Source organism: Thermobia domestica, chromosome 1 (genome assembly GCF_964235325.1).
Source record: "Thermobia domestica chromosome 1, izTheDome1.hap1.1, whole genome shotgun sequence".
Classification (NCBI taxonomy): Eukaryota; Metazoa; Arthropoda; class Insecta; order Zygentoma; family Lepismatidae; genus Thermobia; species Thermobia domestica.
This window is the reverse complement of record NC_137454.1, coordinates 307,091,987-307,105,617: the sequence shown is the minus strand read 5'-3', so window position 1 is coordinate 307,105,617 and position 13,631 is coordinate 307,091,987. Positions and strand designations below refer to the sequence as shown.

The window sequence follows — 13,631 nt, the reverse complement described above, 5'->3', positions numbered from 1 at the left end:
CACAATGATTATGAATATCTTTCCTTTCTAAAACTTCACTTGTATTTTCATCCATTGTTATACTAGCATTACAGCTTTTCTTAGTACATCTGAAAGAAAGGAAATAATAATTAAATCGTATCACGTGTTCTAAACTTACTATTTAAAGAAAAATGTATTCACTATTTCACTGGCAAAAATGTTATATCTTCCATCACCTTTTAACAAAGTATAGGTCCAATTGACTGACATAAATACTAATGCAGGCTTACTTATTCACTTACGAAAGTATAGGACAAATTGCCTGGCATAAATATTAAAATAGGGACTAGACACATATTTTAACAAAATATAGACCCAACTGACTGACATGGATATTAATGTAACTTTCCATTACTTAACAAAGTATAGAAGCAACTGAATGGCATAAATATTAATATAGGTTACATCACTTAACAAAATATAGGTCCAACTTCCCGACATTAATACTAATAGTGTGTTACATCTTTTAACAAAGTATATATGGATCCTATTGACTAGCATAAATACTAATATAGGCTTACAGAACTTACTAAAATATAGGTCAAGCTGACTACTGAAAATACTAATGTAGGCTTTGCATAACTTAGCAAGCTATAGGCTTATATACATGCAAAAATTATGTACTACATTAACTTACCTCCAATTTGAGCCTTTTTTTCCTTGGCGAAAGAAACGATACTTAAAGCCTCCCATTAATACACAAGGTACACCTTTTTCTGTTTTCGTCAATGTAAACTCCATTCTGAAAGTTTCACTTATGTTTCTCCAGTTTATTGCTTCCTGTTTATATTACCCTCCTCACTAAAACTTGCGATTAATTCTCGATCCTGATTGGCTCGTTGTGATTCTCGTTCCTCATTGGCTTGTTCTATTATTGGTTTATTATATCCGCAATTCGTTCGGGGTTTTAACAGAACCTGAGGAGGTCTGACATACAGTTGCTGGTGACATTTGGGAGAGTGCACAACGGAGAAGAATAAGCTTTGCAGAGAAGAATTGCTGAGATGCATTGCTTTCCTGAAGAAGGTGTTCCAACCACAACCAACATAGATAACATCAGAGATGCATTAAAACAGCAAAACGTACAGTTCACGAACCTCATTCGTGTCCAAACAAAGGAGGGACCAGCACCCATCTTGAGAATGTTTTCAACATTTGCTCTGGCCATATACGTTGAACACGCTTTGCCGACAGTCGGCTAACGGAAACGCTTTGTTATCTCTCTGGGAGTGAAGCAAATACACAGTAATTAAAGAACTGAGGCCCTTTTCAGGCCCACAAACCAATTTCAGGTCCAAAACCTTTCTAATGTACACTGTCCGGTAAATATCTTCAGGATAAAACAGTTGAGAATGCTCTAAGAGCATTGCCAGAACGAACTTTAAAAGAATGGAGAGATCTAGCGGGAAGGATAGCTGTAATTGTTCCTAGATGTAAAGGTAAATCTTTTTATCCGCACCCTCTTCTCTTTCTCGCAAAAATTAACAAAATATCATCTCTTTATGACTTATAGTTCTCGAGATATGACTGCTTAAATATCTAGAAATTCGAACTTTTTTAGTCAGTATCACGGGAACGGTAAGTCATAGAGAGATGATATCAGTGTTAATCCCTAATAGAACATTAAACATTTTCGTACTGATATTAATTGATGGCCAGTTGCACAGTGGCCACCGGTTACTATTTGCTACCAAAATATTTACCACCCTTTTAGATATTGACCAACACCAATATGACCTCTCTATGACTTACGGTTCCTCAAATAATGCTCCTTAAATCTCTGGAAATCGGCCATTTTTGGCCAATATCATGGGAACGGTAATTCATAGAGAGACGATATTGGTCTTAATCAATACCTAAGAGGATGGTAAACACTTTGGTAGCAATATTAATTGGTGGCCATTGGCCAAACCAGAACTCTTTAAGTTCGTTGAAAACCGCGGCGAGACACAACATTCGACATGCTGCTTTAGAATTCTAACTGCATGTAGGAGGTACACGTAGATATAAGTTGCTGCATCACTCAAGGGGGCGAGCTTTCTTGCCAAGGGGCCCTATTTATCTCTAATACACTGACCACTCATTCTTGTAACAATTTATACGATAATACCTAGGTAATATATAACAAATGTTTCTCACAGCACCTAAGAACAACTAAGACGCAAATGCAAATCTAAGTATCATTTATAGAAAGGTGAAAGGATAGTTATTAAGATATGTGGTAGACACACCTGAAATATGTATACAAGTGCTTGTTTCTGATTGGCCAAAACTGGAAGATATAGACAAATCTTTATTTCTGATTGGTCGAACGTCTGTTCACGATATTTCAAGAGAACTTCTAGAAATATTTATATATATTGTTTATTTTATATATGTTTGTTTTCCTTACAGTATTTCAAAACTATTTGCTTTCAATAACTATATTCTTACAGTTAGATATGATACGGAAAATGAATGACTGGGACACATTCCCCAGTCACCCTCTCTAACGACGCCATTGCACACATATAATATAGATGACTGAAAATGCTATTGTTATCCATTACTTTGTATTTTTTTTTTTTTTTTTTTTTTTTGTTAAAACGACTTGCATTTTGGTGACTGTTTTTATTAGTCGATATACTTATGGTAATGATGGCAACGTTGCACAAGATTTTTTTCGCAATTTCCAATTTTGTTGCCTGCTCATTAAGGCTTTATCTGTGTCAACAGATAAGCGTGGGAAAATTTGCGCAATGTCGGTGCACCCTACAATACACCCTGTTGTTGACGAAGAAAGATACGGAACTTAACTCATTGTCAATGTGTTTCATTAGTAACTGTCTAAAACATGATATCTGCAAATTTTTTACATTTCAGAAGGAATTCATACAGTACATGTTAACTGAAAATTCGAACCTCACACATGCAATTTACTTTAGTGACGGATCCGGGGCACAGTACAAGAACTATAAAAACTTTATTAACCTTTGTCCCTATCATCAAGACCATTGCTTAACGTCTGAGTGGATTTTTTTTTTTTTTTTTTTGCCACAAGCCATGGGAAAAATGCATGTGATGGAATAGGTGGTATCATTAAGAGACTTGTTACTAGAGCAAGTCTCCAGAGAACTACAGATGGTCACATTTTAAGTGCAGAAGATGTGTACAAATTTGCTGCCGAAAATGTAAAAGGAATAAAATCATTTTATGTTGATGAAAAAGAAATAGAAGAAAGCACACAGTTTTTGGAAAAACGTTTTGAAACTCCCAACACAGTACCAGGAACAAGAGAAAACAATTTCTTCTAGGCTCTGCATGGATCAACCCTCCTTGTGAAGAAAACATCATCATCAAAGACATCATTTTAAGCTGTGCTTGGATGTAAGGAAAGGGATACTTTCATCAAAGTGTCACAAGAGAAGTTTTACGCTGTTCAGTATGACAGGAAGTGGTAAATAGGGAAAGTCATTGAAATCTCCTACTCTGAGAGGGATGCAAAAGTTCAATTTATGCACCCGTCTGGACCTTCGAAAAATTTTTTTGGCCAGAAACAGAAGACTACATAATTTATATGGTCTACCCAACATTGTTAGGGTCGTCAAGTCTAGGAGGCTTAGGTGGGCGGGTCATGTAGTTAGAATGGAAGAAAGTAGAAATGCTTTCAAAGTCTTGACTGGAAGACCAATCGGAAAACGACCATTAGGAAGACCTAGGCGCAGATGGGAGGACAATATTAAGATGGATCTCGCAGAGATTGGAATAGAAAGTAGAAACTGGATGCAGTTAGCTAAGGATAGAAGTCAGTGGAGAGCTTTTGTGAACGCGGCATTGAACCTCCGGGTTCCATAGGCCATAGAGTTAGTTAGGAACAGAAGACTATTGTTGAGTGCCATTTGAAAATATTATCAAAGAGGTTCCAGTGCCAAGCTTGAAAACACTTTCAGGAAGAAACTACTTCATTGAAGACAGTGTTCAAACATCAGTTACTGAGACCATTCATACTTCAACTTACCAGCTGATGCAAAAAGAAGGGGACGTTTTAAACTTTAATTTATTCAGGTATTTATTTGTAGTTGTATCTGCCTGTATATGTGTAACTAATATGTTGTTGTAACTCCTACATTTTACCCAGATATTATTTGTATATCTCTGTGAACATAAAAAAACCAACAGTGTGCCAGTGAATTGTTGTACAATATTCAACGCGTGTTAATAACGTGCCATAAGTCATGTCCCTGCATTATAATTTCGTACTGACAAACCACAAAAACACCCTTTTCATGTTTGCACTATTGAACATACATATTTAGGTGAATCTGAGGTAAAATATGGCGGTTGTGTTTTCAGTGATTTAGCAGATATGATTGTTTTACAAAAATCATATATAAATCATACAAATTGTGTTTCGGCGTTTGTATGTTTTCTATGAACCACTTTTTCTGATTCAACAGTAGTTCTGAACAGTAGAGACTATTAGCTTTAATTTGACACCAGAAACACTTCAATTGGCCCAAAAATAAGGGAGTTACAGAATTTTTAACATGTCGATTTTTCCGCGGCAGAAGTCTCGGAAAATGCCAGATTTTCATTTATTTTTCCTGAGGTCCGTTTAGGAGATAAAAATCTGCAAATATTTCTGAGACCATTTCTCATGGGTATCTACCCAAAGAAAAAATATGAAGAAAATCCATGACATAAGGGCAAATGGCATTGGTTCATTTGACATGGAATGAAAATGAAATGAAATTTTTGAGTTTTACGTCCCACGATTTTGACATGGAATGAGCCATATGAATAATATATGAGATAAAAGGTAGCGGGGTAAGCATTCGCATTATCAAAGTTTATGAATTTTAAATAATTATCAGCGATCTAATTGTATTCCTTTTAAGAAGCATCTTATGTTCGGTCGGTTCACCCTATTATTGTTAGTTTCGATCAATCGTAAAAGTAAAGAAAGAAATTCTTATAATGTAAAATATCGCAGATATATATATATATATATATATATATATATATATATATATATATATATATATATATATATATATATATAACGTTAGTGTTTTCCCGTTCGTATGTGCAAAGACCTGGCAATCATTTTGTTCGGGTTCATCAATTCGAAAGCACATGTTGGAGTCAAGGTCTTCAAAAGATTAGTTTCTTATTTTCCTGCTTCAGCTCATGAAGCCCAAAGGTACGCGCACTACTCATTCGGCTAACTCCCCTCTTCTATAAATAAGAGTAATGGAGACAAGAGTGAAAGAATTGAAGTAGAAACATGAAACGTACACATACTTACCAATTCAATGAAAACATGTGAGAAAAGTTCGTCTTATCAGATTGATATCTCATTGGACCACCTTTCGCTCTCACTCCAGATAAGTTCTGATGTGACGTGAAATGCAATCATAGAGATCGTGAATGGTACGAAGTGGAAAACTACACAATTTCGCATGCGGTGTGTCACTCAATTCCATGAGACAGGATGGAAGCGAAAATATTTTGACGGATTCGTGTCTTCAAAACAAAGCACAGATGCTGAATTATGGTCAGATTTGGGGATTGGGCAGGCCAAGGAAGGTGTTTAACATCATCTCGATGTTTCTCAAACTACCCGCAACAGCCCCAGCTATATGAATGGATCCATTATCATTGTTTAATATATCGTCATTGCCCAGAAACATAATCCGGACCATAGGAAGCATGATCCCCAGAAATTGCGACGTAATCACCAGCTGGGACACGTCTGGTAATTGTCATAACAGAACCCAATGTAAATCAACATATTGCGACCCACAGGATCACAGAGCCGCTGACATGTTTCACAATTGGGCGGAGACACTGCAAATCATACGCTTTAAGCGTCCGCCACAAACACAATCCACGGTTTAAAATAAGGTGAATAACGACTCATCCGACTATATGACACTTTTCTAGTCATTAGCGGTCTATGTTGCATACTTGCGGTACCATTGACGTCGTTCTAAAGCATTATGGTCCCTTATGAGTGATTTCGTCCATGCAGCCCGATTACTTATGTATATACCATGTAACTCTCGGCGAATTGCGATTGACGTCAGGCTGTGGGACGTTCTGCATCAGTTCATCCGTCACTAACGCCGCAGTCGCACGACTGTTTTGAGTGACAATTCGCTTTAATGGTCGGCAGGACCTGTCACTGAAAGTTTTCTTCCAATCACTATTCCTCTTCGTGATTTTGTCTTGAATTTTGTAGGATCTTGTCACCTTCGACACTGTTTCTCACGAGACACCTAACATATTTGCCACTTCATCTCTCGTGCACCATATAACCGAGCGCCAACAGTTTGGCCTCTTTGGAAATAATTTGGGTGATTCAAGTGTTAAATTGTATAATAATGATGTAAATGTTGTAAAAAAAAAAAATAATTTCTCTGAAAAGTTTGTATTTTCTGTTGCATGTTTCGGTTTATTGTGAATCAGAGTCTATAACAGTGTACATTTTGTTTTCAGTCCTACCAAAGGAGGAAGTAAGTTGGAGATGTTGGCAAATGTTCGAAGCCAGATGACTAGTTGGCTTGGAGGTAAAAAAGGAGAAGGGGATGCTACTTCCAACGCCGCAAATGCTACAGACGATGTGAAAACTGAGTCGAAACCGGAGTCTCCTACATCCGAAAAGTCTGTGAAAGGTTCGCCTGTGGAACAGAAAGACGACGACGATAATTCAAGGTTTGTTCTTTTCTTATTTTCCCTTATTTTTATTCGTTGTAACTTGAAATTTTAAATGGCTTATTCAAGCCTCGGAGAGAATTCTGTAACTTTTTGTTACCCTATCTTTCTCAATTTTTGACGTAGGCTATAATATTATCTGTGATTGTATATTAACATTAAACACTTGCGCACCGCAGTGTTTCTGTTCATTCAATTATAATGAACAGAAGTTTTACCTTCGTACTTAACAGATTGTTAATTCCGAAGTGGCCTTTGCTTTACAAGACGCTGGTGTTAATATGGTAGTGTGATATATTCTTAATGCATTATATTGTTAGTGTTTGCAAAGTCAAGACCTCTCCAGCAAATGTTTCCATTCTTAATCATTGTGGTCTGGTAAAACTATGGTGCTACTTCATCGACTATTTTTTTTTTTTTTTTCATCTCTAAATCATAATGACATAAGCATAACCAGGTTTAGTCCATAGTTGCTAGTCTTGATAGGTATCGCTTATTCCGTTGCGTATACTTCAGTGACTTTTGGAAGGTTTCCACTACTAGTGTGCTGCCAGTTTTTATCAACTATGATATATGTTGTAAGACTTTGTGATGGTGAGAGTCTAATACGTTAATTTAACAATTTCGCTCTTGGACTTACATGGTAAATTCTAACTGCCTGTCAATTTGGTGAATTTTTAAAAGGTGGTAGAAAAATAATCAGATAGTAGAAAAATAATTTATGATTTCAACGATGATCACCCAGTAGCGTACGCAGGCATTTATTTCGGGTGGTCCAAACTCAATATGAAGGTATTTTATATTAAAAGTCCCAAAATTGCCCCTAAAATTAGGCTAAATTTACACAAAAGTCGAAATTTCGGGGGGGAGGTCCGGACCCCCAGAACCCACCCCCTGTGTACGTCCCTGTCAGATTAGCCATTCCGGCCGCGAGATAGACGAATGCTATAGACGATAAGCACATGTATGCATGCATGCATTTGTGTACAGTTCAGTTGAATTAATTGGTAGTCGCTTATTTCAGAATGTCGATTGGTGAAATGTTATGACTATATTTTATCCTTCAGGAATCCTTAAAGAAATCAATCTCCTGGTTTTAGAGAAGGTACCCAGCTATTCCACTGATCCGTATCTTCTGATTTACCGGTCTAGAAGAATCTCGTCTAACCACTTATGAACATACGAATGGGCTGAGGTTTCGTTTTGCTGCCACCACATGTCCTAGGAAATTTCTCAGTGTGATAATAGAATGCACTCTTTGAATATGATTCAAGTGACTTCCTACTGTCATAGATCATCTAACTTCTTCTCACCTAAAAAGCTTTAACATGCAGTTTTACCTCTCAAACCATCGCACTTGGACTGCTATTATCTACTTAAATTGTCACTTTCAAGTTTATGTCTATCAGTAAACACCTATTTCTGGGCTTTCAAACACAAGAGCCATTGTTTCCTTTCGTTTACATCACTCGTTTTGCTAACTCGATCTCATTTTGAAGTTTATCAAGCTACGTTTCAGAGAATTGAACATGTTTGTCCAGATCATCCTCGCTTATTATGTTAATGAATCTGGGCTGATACGAACGAATGTTCTCTTCTTTGTAATGCTTTGAAATGTTTAGCTGCTTTGATGGTCGTTGTGCAGGTTTTGGTTTTTGTATTGAGGGATCCAGTTCATGCTACACACGCCGTTTGTTTTTTAGTGTTGAACAAGTTTTGATCCCCTACTCCTCTTCGCGTCCGATACGCTTTCCGCTTTACAAAGTTTTGTTCATGTTGGCAATTGTTATCATTGAAAGTCCAGGTAATTCAACACGTGCCATCTGCCTTCCACTTCCGTGGGATTGTTCGTGAGTGAGTGAAGCCGAACACATCACACACACTGCTGTAAAGTTAAGTGTTCATCGCTGTATTATCCTTGAAGAGCTTTGAAATATTAAATATTCTAGATTGTATTAATTTATAACTTCTGAAATTTTTTTATAGAAATGTTTGCAGTTACTTTGAAAATTCATAGTCATATTTCTTGCTTTAGAAAATTCGAATATGCTGAAATCTTCATGAACTTGTATTTGGGGGTTTCTTTGAATGTTACCATACGAAGAGGTAATGACATGATTCCAGACGTAAAGATTTGATTTGAGTTTCGGAGTCAATAGTCCTATTTTCCTTCTTCATTTTTTTTTTTTAAAGAATTGTTTAAAATAATTTTGCAAACTGCTGGATTCGAAGTCAACATTCAGTTGTTACTAAATGAGAAATTCTACCGTTTACTATTCTGTTTAAGATCATCCATCAGTTATAATGATTTCTTCTTTTCCTTACACCACAACTTTAATTACACCCATTGTAAATTGTATGCAAGTAATGCATATGTTTCGAGTCAGGGAATCAAGCATGGGACTATGGAGGTACTCGCGATGTGCTAACCACTCATACCGTATCTTGAAATTGCCTGTTGATCGTCTCTTACATAACTTTTTTTAAAAGAAGAAATTATGCGTTGGAAACATTTAAGAAAGACAGGCCGCTTTAAAATACAGATACTGATCAATATAAAGAAAACGTAAAAAGAGTGGAACGTACAGATTAATGTGGGCGTTTGGCTACCGTTCACCCTCAGAACAGCTTCAATGCAGCGTGTAGTTGTCATACAAAGTCTGTCCGAAAAGTAATGTTTCCAAGTCTACAAGTATGAAAAAATTATTTATGAACAAATATTTATTTACATAATAATAAGAATATTAATACCTGTACATTAAAATTCTTCAAAATATTGTCTTCCTGCGTCGATACTTGTTTGCCAGTGGGGTTTCCAGTCTGCAAAGATATCCTCAAAGACCTGTTTAGGAAGTGCGTTTAAAGCCATCAAAAGCTGCTTTTACGTCGTTAATTGTTCTGTAACAGTATCCTTACAAGGGGATTTTAAACTGGAAAACAAAAAGGAAGTCGGCGGGAGCCAAGTCGGGACCGTAGAGGACTGGAGTAGCTTTGCCACGTTAGATTTGGCCAGGTAGGTAGTCACACCGAAAGGGTTGTGGACTGGCACGTTGTCATGATGAAGTTTCCAATCGTCGCTGATGACTGTTCTGACGCGCCTGATCCTTGCTCTCGGTCTCTTGAGGACTTCAGCGTAAAATTTAGAGCTAGAAAGTCCCGGGAGGTACAAAATCATGGTGGACGATTCCTGTGATGTCAAAAACACAATGAGCATGGTCTTGAACTTTGAATTTCTCATTGGAGCCACCTTGGGGCGAGGGGATGCGGAGGTGTGCCACTTGGTCCTTTGCCTCTTCGTTTCAGGGTCGTACTGGAATACCCACGTTCCATCACCCGTGATAACATGCCCAAAAAGTGAGGATCACCTCCGAGAGCTCGGAGACAACTGAGCCAGCACTCGCTGGATAGCTGACTTACACAATCATTGATACCGGAGGACAGAGCTCGCTGTAGCGTAAGTCGCTTCACAATAAAATATATAGCATTACTTTCCGGACAGGGAGCAAGGAACGTCCCTACAAGCAAGTGGATGGCAGCAAGTGGAATATTACACTATTCCATACGCAATACTTCACTCAGTTCCGAGAAAGAGAATAGAGGTGAAAATTGCACCGGATTTGTGTATCCAAAATGGACCATAGGTCTTCATTTATATTCAGGTTTGGGGATTTGGCGAGCCAGGGGAGGTATTCAATTTTATCTTAATGTTCTTCAAACCACGCTACAACAGCTACATCTGTGTGAATGAGCGCATTGTCATCCTACAATGTGACGTCATTGCCCGAAAACATCTGACAGTATGATACAGATGGTCCCCTAAAATGCCGACGTAGTCTCGGGCAAGGTAACCGTCGGCGCTGAAAAGCAGGCTATTCCGGCCCACCCCATTACAGAGTCTCTGTCATATTTCATGGTTGGGCGGAAACACTGCGGATCATACGCTTCTTTGGGCGTCCGTCATACATAACACAGCCGTGGTTTGAAATAAGATGAACAATTACTTATCCACCTATTTCACGTGTTTCCAGTCATCAACAATCCATGTTGTATATTTGCAACAACATTGGCGTCGTGTTGAGGTTACGATTTTTATCAGCGGTTTCGCGGTGCAACCCGTCCCATATGCCCATGTCATGAAATTCGCGGGTAGTTGTGATTGTTAACACATGCTGTGGGAGGTGTATCTTGAGTTCCTTGTTAACTTGCATAGCAGTTGCAAAACTGTTCTGAGTGATAATACACTTTAATGTTCAATAGAATCTGTCAAGAGTTTTCTTCCGACCACTGTTCCTCTTCGCCTGATTTTGCGTGAGTTTTGTAGGCCACCATCACCTGGACATTGTTCCTTGTGACATATTCAACACAACTGGACTTCGATTACGCTCGGACTACATAACCGAGCGTCAGCAATTTGTCCTCTTCAGTAAATCAGAGAGATCGCCCATTTTACAATATCAGTGTCTGCTCAGTTCAGTGTACACTAGTTTTCATGTCTGTAACCTTAAGGAATTCCGTAATATCGACATCTTATAGGAACCCTCATTATCCCTTTCCTCCAATATTGAATTTCCAATATCCTTTCTTAGTAGTACCTTACGTCACAAAACTATGTATAATACTTTCAACCTAGTTGTAGATCAGTCAAGACTTCTTTCATACAGAGTGATTAGAAATGCGATAAATGATATGGTAAAGGAAGAAGGAATGATTTGAAATTGTAAGTTACATTAAAGAGGATAGTTCATACGATAAAACAGTAGTAGAAGTCTTACGCTCCAGCTTCACGAGGATGCGTTTCCAATGCGTTACGCCCGCAGCGAACGCGACGTAGGTGGCTACTCACATCAGTAATTTTACTTTCACCATTTATAAATCAGTGTCAGCCAGTCAGGGTTTCCAGGTTTTTTTTTTTTTTTTTTTAATTTCCTGCGCCGGAAGGGTAGAATCAGAATGACCTGCTTCATTGGTTTCATGTGAGAAGACATAAAGGTCTTACTAAAATTCCCTTGCCTGGCAACACATTTTTTTTTCTTTAGACATCGTTTACTGATTCCGAAACATCGTTCGGTCTATTGTTCCGAAACGCACCAAATATGCTCGAGCCGACGTATTCTGCGCGTTTTTAGTGCTTTCGCTTTTGCAACGCATTGTGATTATCCATCCACATTTAAATCATGGTCAGCGTATTCCAAGAGTACGCATTAGCCATAAAAACGCGTTGCGAACGCATTGAAAAGCCGTGCACTTAGATATGTGGAAAGATCTCAATATGCGGCAAGATACCTGCCACTGATAGCAGGAGTCCCGTACACAGTCAGGCTTTGTAGGAAGGGGATAGAAGAAATGAATACTAGAGGAGCAGTGACAAAAGGTTCAAGGATCACTACAAAGCTATTTAGTTATTTATTATTTGTGGAGTCTGTAGCAAGGGATATATTATACTAATAAATATTACAGTACACATATATAAAACTACAAGGATTCATCATTTCATATAAATATAAAAACGATGGTACACAATTCAAATTATATATTTTTGTAGGAGTTATTTGTGCATTTAGCAAGAAGCATATCATTTTGCGCACAAATGAGTAAAAAACACTAATGGAATTTGGTAAATAAAATTACAGAATTTTCATCTAGTTCGGAAACAATTTAAAAATTCTTAACAACGTTCTGTTTTAGACGAAACAAAATAATTTAAGGCGAGAACAACTCGCTCTAGAACCTCCCTGGCTACGCGCCTATATGGCAGAAGGGGGTATGGTAAAGTTACAAGGGGGTATGGTAAAGTTTAATTACCATAGTAAAAAAACTCAAGATACAGGGATTGTTGTGATTTGCAGTTCTTAACCCCACTCTGTGTAGTCACCACCCAGATTTACTCATTTCTCCCAGCATTTCTTTACTTTACGAATACTGTCATTTTAGAAGTCTACACATCCCTCACTCTTCCACCTCATGAATGACATCGTCTGTGTTGTCAAAATGGCGACCATGCAACGGATTTTTCATTTGTGAAAACATGAAAAAGTCATTGGGTGCGAGGTCGGGAGATTGAGGTGGATGCAGCTATACCTGGAAGCCACACGTCCTTGCTTTGTCGACAGCAATTTGAGACAAATGAGCTGGCGTATTGTCAGCTAAGAGAAGAACGTCTTTCGAGAGCATCCCGCGGCCAGGTCTTGGGTCATGTGTGAGGGACATATCGCCAGTTTGGAATTTCCTTTCCATTTTACAATGGTATCATAAGATGGACAATCATGACCATACACAGCCTTCATCTCGTCATGAATTTGTCTGACATTATTACCCTTCAAATACAGGAACTTTATCATATTGTGAGCCACAATCTTATCCATCTTGCACTTTGGTCACTTTTGCCACACCCTGTAAAAAAATAATAATCATTAGGAGCTAATTTCGTTAACACCATGCACATAAGAATCAAACATAACGTTGACAAGATTTCATCATCGTACCTTAATAACTCCTTGGTGATAATTAAACCTTTACGATACCCCCTCGTAGTTATGATTAGATATGTGATGTTCAGGCACTGAACATGAATAAAGAAAGAAAGAATGGCTTGCAAAGACAATTTTGTAGTTCAAAAAATAGGGAGTAAAATTATCATTAGAGTCTAACTCGAACAATAAAGATAAATATCCACTGGCGTCTCCGGCATGTAAATTTTATTTGGGGGGGGGACAAGAAAGAAAGTGATTTAAATGGTACTAGCTAGCCCAACCTGTTTATTAACTTCGATTCCATTTGTTACTTTTCTGCTTACCTTCACGGACAGTCTAAGGTATATCAAGAACTCTATTACAATCGTTTCACAGCCTAAATATTATATTCCAAATAAATATAATTATTATTATTTATATGATATTCTGTCGTTAGTAAATTAA

General features: G+C 37.7%; 1 protein-coding gene across 8 annotated transcripts in view; it reads left to right on the top strand.

Annotated features, from left to right (window-relative positions):
* Window positions 1-13,631, top strand: part of Sap47 (Synapse-associated protein 47kD) — a 221,608-nt gene that overhangs the window by 62,976 nt on the left and 145,001 nt on the right. For all 8 annotated transcript variants that reach the window (XM_081727261.1, XM_081727258.1, XM_081727243.1 and 5 more), the window contains exon 2: window positions 6,502-6,717. In XM_081727261.1, coding sequence (XP_081583387.1) covers window positions 6,502-6,717 — 216 coding nt within the window. The remainder of the gene's footprint in view (window positions 1-6,501; window positions 6,718-13,631) is intronic.